The 12,750-nt window shown below is 47.5% G+C and overlaps 1 protein-coding gene across 2 annotated transcripts; it reads left to right on the top strand.

Moving 5' to 3' along the window:
• Window positions 1-3,080: 3,080 nt before the first annotated feature.
• LOC113488493 (NF-kappa-B inhibitor delta-like) lies at window positions 3,081-12,685 on the top strand. 2 transcript variants are annotated; one of them, XM_026863676.1, is made up of 7 exons: window positions 3,081-3,183; window positions 3,778-3,924; window positions 6,198-6,249; window positions 6,647-6,813; window positions 7,146-7,262; window positions 10,544-10,708; window positions 11,137-11,286. In XM_026863676.1, exons 1-7 carry the CDS (start codon window positions 3,106-3,108, stop codon window positions 11,206-11,208), a joined length of 798 nt encoding a protein of 265 aa, XP_026719477.1. In that variant the 5' UTR covers window positions 3,081-3,105; the 3' UTR covers window positions 11,209-11,286. The 2 variants fall into 2 exon arrangements, with proteins under 2 accessions (XP_026719477.1, XP_026719479.1); XM_026863678.1 differs by lacking the exon at window positions 3,081-3,183 and adding an exon at window positions 12,476-12,685 and having other exon boundaries at window positions 3,713-3,924; window positions 11,142-11,369.
• Window positions 12,686-12,750: the final 65 nt, after the last annotated feature.

Genomic DNA, 12,750 nt, shown 5'->3' with positions numbered 1-12,750 from the left:
ATGTGTATAAGAGACAGGAACTTTACTTGTGACTCTTGGAGTCCACCTCTAGCGCAACATGACCTGTGTGTTGTGGGAAACTCGCTTTGCTCTGGGGCTCAGCACGAGATTTCTCTGCTGTTACAGCTCCTCTTACCTTGCCCAGGCAGGTTTTTGGTACTGCATAGCTCTTGTGCTCAGCATCGGCACGAGGTGACTTTCATCCTCAGACACGGGGCACGGTCTCAAACTGAGATACTGCAGTGTGGCTGTGGGCGGCTGTAGCATCTGGTGGGGGTACACGTGCCTTTTAAAATATGGACAAGACCTAGTTTAATAGGGCTGCTTCCCAAAGCTCAGTGTAAATGCCTTGTGTGTGTCTTTGCCCTGCCCGTGGAGGAACCTCTACCTGATCTAGGCTGCCACAAAACATTTTTCAGAGCGTAAATTGACATTTTCCTTTCCTAAATCGAATGGCTCCTTTGGGAAATGGGAAAATGTACAGTGCAGTTTTGTTCCACTGGGGCAGGTGGGTGCGTTAGTCCGAAGACAAAAAAATCATTACAGCTGAACTAAACACCAGAGCAGTCAGATATGTCTGTTTACAGAGCAACGTAAAGTAGCTTAGATGAAACGCTGGAGTTCACACAAAACTTTAATTTTGAAGTTCTCACCTTGCCCTGCCGTTAGCAAGCAGCCGTGTAGGTGTGGCGGAGTGCTTTGGGGTCGCGCTCTTTCAGGTGCAGAAGGGTTTTGGACTTGCGAATGTCCACCTTTGAGATGGGGGGGCTGGTTCTGTGGCTGGCTGGTAATGCTGCGTGTTCTACCAATGGACAGATCCTGGTCCCACTGAAGTCACCGGGAGTTTTGCCTGAGTCAGGATTGCAAGACATGGCCCTGTATCAGGAGATGATTGAGAAGACAGGGTCTTCCAAAAATCTGCGCTTCAGTCTAACAAGGAATTCATGGCATTACCCTTAGCCAGCAATACTTCTGTCTGCTCTGTAGCATTCGAGTGTCAAGTCAGTGATGTCGTGCTGAGCCAGGGAACCTTAGCGACCTCTCTTGTGCCTTTCTGCTATGGAAAGTTTAGCTGTGCTGCGGTTTCCCAGGCCCAAAGGCGCACACAATTTTTTCTTTATAGCTTTCTGATTTTTCTTTCCTGGAGAATGAGTAGCTTTACTTTTTTTTTTTTTTTCCTCTGATGGACGCAACTGTAAATATTATTGTTGATGTTGAGGAGTGCCATGCCATGGGTAAATGTTGTTTGCAGGAGATATATCCCCTTCTAACTCTGTTCATTGTTTTCTTAATAAACAAGGGATGCTTGGCTGGTGAACACAATTTCTCTGGGTTTTTCTGCTTTCTAAAGCCCAGGATCCTTAGGTGATTTTATTATTTGCAAGACCAACTGCAAAATAATTTATCGCACTGTTTATTACCTGGTGTCCAGCATTTCAGTTGCCACCCAGGCAATACTTCAAGTGACCGTGCAGTTCATGCCTGAGTGAGGTTTGCAAGCTCAGGTCGAAAGTCTTGAGGACTTTCAAAGAGCATTTTGTTATTTAATATTGACCAATCTGGAAGACATAAGCAATAGATCATGTCGGTGATCATAAAGTTGTTTGAAAATAGCAGTAGTGCAGGTGCATTGAAATTAGCGGCTTACATTTGCAGAAAAACCCAGCAAAGAAATTAATTAGAAGGAGCTTAGTTCACCACTGCTTACTCCAGTTTTACACAGGCAGAGAGAGTAAAACTGGGATAATGCAGTTATGAATCGAGCCTGTCGTTGCTAAGACTGCTTTTAAATTTCTTTCACTTCAATGTATGTAAATTCTGTGTGTAAATATTAAAAAAAAAAAAAAGAACTGTTTCAGAATTTCTTTCTGGGTTGTTCTGGTTAGAAAAAGACAAAATCTTTTTCAATAAAGATCTGCAGTAACTTTCACATGCCTAGAGTGTTTTATTTCCTATCCAAAAGGGTAACCCATCATTGTTTCGGCAATCGATTAGTTCATTAACATATGTACAGGGTAGAACTACAGAGTAGCTGTTAGACTTTCTGATAATTTTGCACCTGAAGGCAGGCTAAGGAGGAACTCCATGACCCAAATGCGGCCTGGAGGCACTGTTCACTCAAGCGGTCCTTGCTCACAGAAGCACTCCTGCAGTTCAGATCGGGGTGTTCCATCACTGTTATCCTTTCCTGGCATCCCTGGGGACGCGTGGGTGCGCAGCCACAGCTAATCCTGAGCTTGACTGAAAATCAGACTTAGCCACAAAGTTGTGTTTTTACTTTTTGAAACGGCAAAGTGTGGCTCTGGGGTACAAAGTTACCTGAGGAAAGAAACCACTGCCTACCACCTTCTGACTAACGAGTGTCAAATGTCAGGAGTGGAACAGGGCTGGTAGGACTGCCTTAGGACGGTCTGCTCCTGGGCCAAGCACCGTGCCTGGCACCCTTCAGGTAGGACCTGGGGGACCAGAGGTGGCGAGTGGCTCTTTGCGATTCCTTCAACTCCAGCCACAAAACCAGAGTGAAGCAGTGAAGTGTTTTCCCTGTCACTAAGGGCCATGTCACCAGCCTCTGACTGCTATGGGTTGTGACAACTCTTTGTCTTGGGCACAAGATAAGGACTTGGTCCCTCTCACCAGTAGTTTTGATAAAGTAGAGCTTAACGGGGTGTTTACAAATACACCATCTAGAAGAGGCTGTTTGTTACCCTGGATGGGGAGATACCATCAGCGCATGCCCCACAAGTGATAACTTACCCCAGGGTCGGCCTGGTGGAGGACTTAGATACCTCCCGGCTCAAGGGCAAATCCCACCTGAAAAAGTGCTGGAGTGGAAAGGAGACAGCATGTCAAAGCTCAGGAGTGCTGAGGGCTCCTGAACGCTGCGGTAATTTTGAGGTAGGAAGCCCTTTCCACGGGAGTGGGTCCTTTCAAGGTCAAGCCCTTTGGGGCTTAGTGGGGTGGTTTTGCGGAACACTAGGTATAACCCCCCCAAAATGTCAATGTTACCCTGTAAAACTGTTTGTTCCCAGGGTGATTCATGGCCGAGCAGTGATCGGTGTCTTTATTTACTGTCTTAGAATTCTACATATTTATGCAGCTAAAGGTATGAGGGCGTATACATTGGCAGCTGCAGAGCGCATGAAATTGCTGCGAAGACTTGATGCCAAGGAACACAGAGGAAAGGTAATACGGAGCACTTCATCCTGCAAACAGGGGTGTTTGGGACGGGCATGGGCTTTGCATGACTGAGAGCAACCGATGCCCTGGAAAATCCGGCTGTCTCTCTGTCACGGCAAAGGGAGCCTCCGACGTTGATTTGCCTTGTTTAGGTGCCTCTGGTAGGATCCTAACATTAGGTGGGAGGAGAATGAGCTTTTTCTCTTTTCAGCCCCTGGTTCATAGAGTGACCTAAGACTGGTCCTGGAAAATATGTGCGTGTTGACAACAGCCTCTGAGGCCGAAAGTTTTATGAAGGGCAGATTTATGCTAGGGGTGCTGCACCTGACATAAACAGGGGTTCAAAAATGCAGGATTTGGGTGGTCATCCAAATTAGGGCTGAAGAACACTTAGAGGGTCAGCAGAAGGTGGGAAATGCCCCCCCCGTTTTGTGTCACCATGGGTTCAAAAGTCTGCCTGTGAGTTGTCTTTGGTTTATGCACCATCATCCTCGGGATTCTAGATACCAGCCAGCCCAGAATGCCTTTCCTCATTCCTTGTTTTATGACAGCATCTGCTTCTAGACTCTCACATTTTATCTGCTCTGCTGCTCTTTTCAGACGCCTCTGCTGGTGGCTGTCACTGCCAGGCAGCCAGCTATTGTCTATGATTTGCTCCAGACAGGAGCAGATGTCAATGCTGTAGACAACAAAGGGCAGTCAGCTTTACACCTCGCTGCCACGTACGGGTACGCCCAAGTTCTTCAGGTAGGAAAAGCTTTTACGGTTTTAATCGCGAGCGATATCAACCTACAATAAAGTCTCAGTAGTGGCGTCTTTAAATAACTGTTTCGGAAGGCAAGATGTCAGCAGGCAATGAAGACTGACCAAAGTCTCCTTTTCCATTGCGTTAGGAATCAGCTTCCCAGGTTGTTCCTGTTTTAGGACGATACTTGCAACCGACATCAGCCTTCTGTTACAGAGGAAATGGCTTTTATGTATCTAGGGGGGGAAATAAATTCTTTCTGTAGATTATAGCTCTAAATCTGCTGATGACAGGCCGGGTGGGCTTGCTCTGTCTTGAGCCCTCAGTGTTGTACTGATGCCTGTGTTGGAGGGGGTTCCCCAGAGGCTGCAGGCTGCTGTGGGGTGTGAGGAGAGGGAGGGTGAAACCCCCTCCCTGATGTCAGCATCATCCAGACGGGAGCAATGAATTGTGTCTAGGATCAAGCCAACAGAAGAGAGAGCAGATAGGATGCTGCGGACAGAGCCAGCGCAGGCACAGCCTCCCAAATGAGACACGTTTTTCAGATTTTATGCAAAACCAAGATCCATCAAGAAGATTTTTCCAGGGTGTGAGAGAAACTAGACAGTCCTCTACGGCCAGAATCTCCTAGGGCTGTCACGACTTACATGGCCAGATCCTCCCTTCCCTACTGCTTTACACACATCTTTCTGTAGGCAGGGACTAGTGCCAGCCAGACTCTGAGGAGCAAATTACCACTTTAGAGAAGGCACCACGGGAATTTTCTGGAAGGGATTACATAGCGGAGATAAGCCTACTGGAATGTGTCTCTTAAATGCTTAGCTGTCGGCCTTAAAACGTGCCTTCATGTCAGGACTGAGCACAGGCAGCTTCAAGGCAGAGTTTCGTTGTCAACCAGTTGGTTGGACTGGATGATCTTCAGGGTCTTTTCCAACCGAGACAATCCTGTGACTGATGGCAGCAGCGTGGTTGCTGCTGAGTTTCCCTGAGGGCAGGGCACAGGGTCCTCTGAGAGGGAGGGGTGTGCCAGTGGAGGTGCCAGGGGGTACCTGCCGTGCTGGTGGCCCGCCTCCAGCCTTCGTTATCTCTGCTTTGCACATGCCCCGGGTTAAGCTGTGAGCAGGCAGTTAATGTGTAACGCGGTCAGTTCTCTGGAAAAGAGGCGTTCCGTTCAGCGGGAAAAAGTGTGTTAATTTTTTTTTTTTTTTTTTCTCATTGTAATAAAAAAAAAAAAAAGAGGAAAACACACAGGTTTGCTTCTTGATACGGGCAAAGCCATGAAATGCTTTACAGTTGGTTGGTTTGTTGGAATCGTTTTTCCTGATGAATTAAACATCTAATCTCTAATCATCAGGCAGCTCAGAGCTACTTGTCAATATTTGATCTTTACATATTATATTATTGTTACGAGACGAGAGCACGGGCCTGAACCATTCTGGATAATCTTTCAGCAGAAGGATTCTGTCCCGTGCCTTGTCTAACTTGATAAAGTTCTGGATGAGTCACTGAACTGCAAAAATTCTCAGCCAAGATGCTGTGATGTGAACAAGTTGCTTTATTCAATCAAGAGAAAAAAAAAAAAAAAAGTATTATCTGTAGTAAGACAGACAAGGAGCTACTTGGCTACATCACATCAAATCTATCGCTTTCGGAAGTCAGAGAGTTTTAAAATTTTTACTCTCCGCTCAGTCCAAGCAATGCTCATTTCCAGACCGCTGTTTCAGGCTCTGCATCCTCCCTGCTGCAGTCCCTGCAACAAGCTGTGATTTTAACATCTGCTGCACGTTAAAAAGAAAAAGCAAATAAACCCAGTCCGAGAATTTCTGGTGTCAGCAAACTTTCAGGTAATAAAGTCTGGCTGTACGTGTCAAGGAGAGATTTTCATTTATCCTTGCCGAGAATAACTCAAAATAAATACGATTTGGTGTTATTTGGTGACTTTGCTTAATGCAGGGTGGAAGCGCGGAGGCTAACGCTCTTGAGCTGGAGGCAGCGACTTGGTTTTACTGTTCTGAACTGAGAACTTAACAGGATATTATACTTAGGCGGGGTTTAGGAAACGTGATCATCCTGTGTAGCCCTGAGTGTCCCTGTTGGGAAATAGCTACACAACACTGAAATCTAGTGTCAGATGGCTTAGTTTGTAGTTAAATGATTATCTGATGGTTGGTTTGGGTTTTTAAAATTTTGTTCTTTTTGATTGAACTTGGCTTGGACAGTTGGCTGAATTAAATTTTGGCTGAACTAAACTTTTCCGCTTCTCTGTTGTTTCTAGGTTATACTGTCACTGGGTTTCCCTCTTGATTTAGAAATGAAGGACTTTGAAGGTAAATCCCTTTGTACAAATATTTTTATAGCGGTATTAAAAAAAAAATAAAATTAAAAACTCTCTTGGCTATTTCATTGCCTGCTGCTCCCGGGTGTTTGGTGGGGTCTAGGAGGCCAGAGTGGCCTCAAAGTGCCTGGGGGAGAGTCATTGCTGGGCGCTGAAATGCTGCAGAATTCAGCGGTGCTGGGGAGCCAGTGGTGCTCCAGTGCACAGCTGGAACTGGGTACCCCAGGAATTGTCTGTGCAGGCGATACGGTACCTTGGAAACCAGAGAAGGACGGTGCCTTGACAATGCAGAAACGCAGATGCTCTCCCGGCCAGCCCTCGCTTCCTCTCTGTACTTCACCATCCTCACCGGAGCTGCTGTCATCTTCCTCCTGTGCTTGGTTTTCCAGGCCATACCCCACTCCACTGTGCTGTTCTGGCCCACAACGTCCTGCTCCGGGAGCAGGGTTGCCAGATGCTGACGGAGGAGCAGCAGAAAGATCTTCAGCACCAGAGTGAAGAGCTGGAGTCGTGTATCCGCCTCCTGGTGCAGACGGGAGCCTCCATCTACAGCCGGGTGAGGAGTCAGCTCGGTTACCTGTCTGCTTCTTGCCCTGCCTGATGCTCGTGCTATGCTCAGGCTATAGAAGGGGAGAAGGAGTGAACTGCTGGCAGAAGGACCAAGCCCATTCGCCTTTCAAGTGATTGGTAGCAGAGTGAGTTGCTGCCTTTTGGAGTTATTTTCTTGCAGCCTGGAGCAAGCGCTGGGCAGTAAGAGCATCACGGAAGGGAAGGGGATTCTCAGCAGTCGTTGCAGAGCTGGCCTGGACTTTTCTCCGATGAGTTTCTATAAAATCTTCAGGTTGTTCCACAGGACATTGCTATTTTTTTTTTCCTGTTTTTAAATAGGATGTGAAAAGCAACAAGACAGTCCTTCATTATACAGTCCAGGATGGGAACATCTCCCTGCTCAGATACTTCTTGGAGCTGAATGCTTTTAAGTCCAAGGACTTTGTCAACAACAAGGTGAGTCAGGCCGTGCGTGGACGGGATTTGTGTGCACATCCACGGGCAAAGGGATGCTGAGAGCAGAGTGAGAGCCGTGCTGTGCTGGGAGGCTGCATGCAGAGGTGTGAGGAGATCTGTGGGGTCCTGCAGAAAACAGTTATTCTCTTCCCACACATATTCTTTTCTGGAGGGAGAGAGCAAGAGTTTGTGAATCTGATTTTTTTTTTTTTTTTTCAACCGGAGACTGCGTTTTCCAGTAAATAGACACTTCACCTGAGAAGAAGTGCCTGGCTTGAACTCTTGAGTTGTGTCATGAAAGGCAGAGCCCTGTCTCAGCAGGTAGAAGCTGACAGAATGGGACAGCAAGATAACCAGGGAAGAGAAAGGGAAGTGGTTACTTGAGGAGGACCATGAACTTTATTACATTAGACTGAAGACTGAGAAAACGGACCTGCAATGATGCAATGGTTTGCTCTTGGCAGCAACTCTGGGGGCTCAAGACCCCACTTGAGGCACTCTACACAACCCTGCTCACCGAGATGAGATTTTGCTAACGCCGGCTGCTCCGTGTGGGGTTTCTGGAAGCACGGTCCTTCCCAGGTTGCGTAAGGCAACCCAGAAACCTCCCCAGTGCTGCCGTGTCACCCATCCCCTTGCTGCCCCATACTTCACCTCGGAGCAGAGACCAAGCAGTGACACTATCTTGCAGATGTATCAGCTTCACCCATCCTCCTAAGCAAAAATCCTGACATTCCTGTGCCTTAGCTAAGACGTTGCTCTGCAGCCTCAGCCAGATCTCTGGCTCTTGACAAGCTGCCCCCTCAGCAGGACTAAGTGGGTGATTCGGGGTGCTTCTGCGGAAGGGTGTCCTTGAGCAGGAAAGGACAGAGGGAAGGGAGGACGAGACTAGGGCTCCCACTTTTGAGAGGGTCAGGACATTAGCTTTTCATTTCAAGACTTTCAGTCCCTTAGTCTTATTTCTGCTCCTTAAACCATCCACACGCTTGTGTCCATCAGAGAGGAATTGAATGTTTTCTATCAACCGAGTTGCTCACTTGGGAAGCGTATACTTGGCAGCCTCATGGTTTTTTTGTTTGTTTGTTTGTTGTGTTTTGTTTTTTTTTTTCCCTACAGTTTTCTGTTGGACTAGAGAAAACATGTTTTTCTTTGTGAATGTGGGTAATAACACTGAGTTGCTGCCTTTCTGCACAGTGAAGGGCCTTCTGTTGCCTTTTCACTGCATTTTTTCTGTATCTCTTAAGACCCATTAGGCAGGTGCTAGCTTGCTATGGGAGTCTGCTGTTGTCTCTTGATCACAATCCTGCGAGAGCTTCCTGCTGTGATAGGATCACTTCGAGTCTTCAGTCGTGTTGGTGAACTGCCTGGGACAGTGAGAAATACGATGGCAAGGTTGTCTGATACCCATCCTGACTTTTTAGCTCTTCCAAGTATGAATAAGAGAAGAAAACAGGGATGCTGGAGTCTGTTCTGGCTTCTCTGGCTCACCCACTGCTTGCTGAGGCTGTCCCGTTCCAAATGCATTTCCTCATGGGTTTCACAATGAGAAAAGCATTGAGGCCTCGGAGGTATTTTTCCATCAGAAGGATTCCTAGAGCTCGCGTATTGGTGCTCTGGACCTCTGTCTCACACAAGCTCTATTAAAGTCAACGGGAGGCTTCGACATCAGGCATTGCCAGGTGCCTTGTTTTCTTAGCCCCGTGCCTGGATTTGGAAGCTATAAAGTGCTCCTGCCACAACGACACAGCAAACACACGCAGATGTTTCCACGTTAACGAGAAATCCTACAAAGAGCTTGTAACTATCCCTGGGCTCTACGGGATGATAAAATCGACAAGGATCTGCTTTGTTCAGGGCTTTTAAAAAAATACCTCGTCTGAGAATAGCTTTTAAGATTTTCACTGTTTTGTTTCGTGCTGCGCTGTCCCTTACATCTCAGTGGTAAATGAGACCTGAAAATCATGTTTATTCCTTTGAACCACTGGAGTAGTAATACATGTTGCAATCTGTGTCCAACCTTCCAACTCCGTGACAACTGTAGGGCCGTTTCCGAGAGAAAAAAAAAAAAAAAAAAATTACAGCTGCCTAAATGAGACTTGCGGGCTAAAAATACCTTGCCTTGTGCATTTGCCTGTTAGGTTTTTCTCATTTAAAACCGTTACCAGTCATACCTGACTAGGCAGGGGCACAGATCTCTACACGGTCTGGTAACAGCAGAGCCTCTCTGCACCACATCGCAGCCTGCTCTGTCCCGCGGCTTCGCACCGAATTCTGTCCATCGTGCAGGTCTGTGCAGATCCTGGACCTGGCAAGGCTGGAGTCAATTTTGCTTCAGTAGACCCTTGGCCTCAGGACTCTGCTCAATGACAGCGCCACGAAAATAAAGCCAAGCACTACCTTCAGCACTCTGGGAAGGAACCAGAAGAAGGTTTGGAGCCTGGCATCGTCTATTACATCTGCTGCAGAGCCAAGCCACCCGTGGTCACCGTACACGAAGTCACTGAGGGACACGGGCAGCTGGACACCGAGATGTCTTGGCACCTTTCAGAGCGCCTCTTTTTTAACGCCAGGGGTTTGGTGACCTGTCAGGACTCGTGCAGCCAAAGGTGTCTGCTATCCAAGAGATCAGTTTGAGCCTCACACATAGCCTATATACTGCTGGGTCTGGCGCTCACTTGTGTCAAGGTCTCTGCAACTTCCTAGCACGTCAAAGTGATTGTAAAACGGAGCAGTGGAGGCCTGTGCAGTAAAAACGGGTCTGCTGTGGTCAGTCCTTGTGTAGCCCATGTGTGACGGGTAACACAGCAAAATGTCTCTTGTGTCCCTTAGACCGACTTTGTTTCCCGGTAAAACAGTTCCTATTGTTTCTCCTGGATAACTACGTGTGTTACGCGACCTCTGCCCTTCTGGTTTTCAAATAACTCATCAGGTCTCTGCTTACACAAGGGTAAGACTTAGCAGATGGTTGCAGAGTTGATGGTTGCTGATGCAGGACTACTTGTTAGCTGTACCCAAAGCACCAGAGCCCTCCAGTTTGTAGTGCTCTCTCTGAGAGAAAAATCTAAATCCCCAAACCTCCTGCATGAGCAGCCATACATGGGAGAAACCGGGAAGGGCGACTCACTTTCTGGTAGGTAATCATGTGAGGCTTCTTCAGCTCTTGACCTAGAAATGGAGATTTGTGAAACAATTCTGAGTAGGTGGCACAGCTTATCAGGAGGTTTCTCTTTTTCTTTCTTTTTTTTTTTTTTTTTTCTTTTCTTTTCCTTCCACTACATTAGGCACATGGCAACACAGCTTTGCATATGGCAGCTGCATTGCCTCGCGACAAGAACCAGAAGGAAATCATCCAGTTGCTCCTTGACCACGGGGCAGACCCAAGCATCCGAAACTTAGACAACGATCAGCCAATCCATATGGCTCCTTCTGGAAAAGCCGGGGATCAGGTACATGACTCACATTGCTACTGCTTCCTCACACATCTGTGCACACCGCAGCTGGCTGTCCTTACCAGGGGAACGGCGAGGACACGCTGCATGACATGGGCCTGGCCTTGCAGTGGGGTGGACCTGGGGGTTCCCCACTTCAGTAAATTTGTAATTAAGGAGCACAAAGAGGGTATTAGCTGGTCCTGCGAATACACCTGGGGGAGGTATCAGCATGTAGTTCTTTCACAAGGACAGCAAATCTGAAGGGATGAGCGGGTGTCATGCCTCCAGGTATGAAAAGGCTCCTGGACCTCGTTGTAGTCTCTGACATGTTTATATGTGTTTAGTTACACATAACACGTATGTAAGTGTGTGTGTGTCTGTATTGGGGTGTCTGCGTGCACAGATTCCAATGGTAGGTTATGAACTTCTGCGTTTTTTGGCAGGTTAGACATTTACTGAAGAAAGGGAAAGTTGCATCTGCATTCGTTTCTTGCTGCCGAAATGCCAGATCCTAGGTTGCCTGCAATTTGTGGAACGGCTTCGACCTCAGCTGGCTGATTGCACAAGGCCTCTTAGAAAACCTGTGAGGATGGTTAACCAGCACATCTCTGCTCTGAGAGTTTTTAAACCAGGGTGGGATGACAGTGTTTCTCAACCTGTGGACCCCGAGTTGCATGTACCAGGAGATGAGCTTTCAAATGGTTGAAAACTTTATTTTGTTAACAAAGAATAATAATAAACCTCAAGCATTGCTTGCAGGCAAGGAGGCAAGCAAAGCACATGGCTGTTACATAAATAAGCAAACGTTCAAAGAACAGCCAGCCTTTGATTTGGCGGCAACTGAAACCCATGGCTGTGACAGAACGCAACCTGGTAGTTCGGTTGCAAAAAGGTGAAGAAATATTGCTCTAAGACTTGCTCAAAATGCCTCTTGTTAGGTCCTGTACAGAGGTACGGGCTGAAATGCTGAAGCCTTTGTGATGTGCAATTATCATCATTGTTCCTGCTAGCCTGGGAATGCAGGAAACTGAGGGGAGGGAAAAGACTGGATGGAAGAGGTCAAGTCAGCCCGAGGAGTCGTCCAGGGCTGGATCTCACCCGAGTGACTGGACGTCCAAACTCAAGAGCTCCAAGTCGGGGTTCGTGCAAGCTGCCGCCGCCCCATTTCTTAGCACCTTGTGGAAGGAAGGTCTCCATTGCCGGTCTCTCACCCCACCCCAAGACAAGAAAACGGGCAAGAGCAAGTACACGGGGCAGGTGCTCAGCAGAGCAGGTTCCTGTGGCTTCCCGGTGGAGGGATTCCTCTGAGACATTTGATCCAGTCCGAGTCTCCAGCTCTGATGGCAAAAAAAATAGCTCTGGAAGCACCTCAGAGTGGGGAGCTGAACCCTCACCTGAGCTAATGTAGGAGGCAGAGGCTTCCTTTGGGTCTTCCACAGCTTTTAGGCACAGATGGGGTAGCAAACCTGTGAGCTGTGTGGGCTTGTGCACAGCGGGGTTAGAGCGCGGTGTGGTAAGTGCTCTCCCGTTCCCGTCCTTATCTAAGGGGGCGTCTTAATAGATTATTCTTATTCTTTCTGTGAAATGATTTGTGAATTGCTGTGCAATCAGGTGGCAGCGGTGTCTCTGCCGGGTCAGTAGGATTGAAGGCGGGTGCCTGTAGCAGTGAAGCCGTGTTTTGACAACCCTTCCCCAGAGGGTGTCTCGTCCTCAGTACACATTCTGTTAGAGCTCGCCGATTTCTCAATGTTGCTCAAGCTGATTTTTTTTTTTTTCTAACAGGACAATAAGATGAAGGGTAGATGTCTTAAATCACTGCAGCAACTTCCTTGATCACCCACTGACTAACTCAATGAGGTTTTTCTGCAGCACTTGTCGGTCTTGCAGGCCTGGGCTGTTTAAACAACTGTCCAGCAGACTTGAACAAAAGCGCTTCAGAAATGTAGAGATCTCCTCAACTTTCTCAGCCCTCCTCTCTGCTGTTTTGCTTCTCACTACGTCATATCTACGAACCTGCCAACATCTGCTGACAAAAAAAAAAAAAAAAAAAAAAAAAA

Source organism: Athene cunicularia (assembly GCF_003259725.1).
Source record: "Athene cunicularia isolate RWA chromosome 24 unlocalized genomic scaffold, athCun1 chr24_part1, whole genome shotgun sequence".
In the NCBI taxonomy this organism is placed as follows: domain Eukaryota; kingdom Metazoa; phylum Chordata; class Aves; order Strigiformes; family Strigidae; genus Athene; species Athene cunicularia.
Note: the sequence above shows the minus strand (reverse complement) of the source record. Positions and strands in the feature narration are given on the sequence as shown.

Excerpts from the sequence above, each read along its gene's own strand:
- LOC113488493 (XM_026863676.1), top strand. The coding sequence starts at position 3,106 with ATGAGGGCGTATACATTGGCAGCTGCAGAGCGCATGAAATTGCTGCGA. Across the intron at positions 3,925-6,197 it reads GGTACGCCCAAGTTCTTCAG|GTTATACTGTCACTGGGTTT; the intron begins GTAGGAAAAGCT and ends TGTTGTTTCTAG. Across the intron at positions 6,814-7,145 it reads GAGCCTCCATCTACAGCCGG|GATGTGAAAAGCAACAAGAC; the intron begins GTGAGGAGTCAG and ends GTTTTTAAATAG.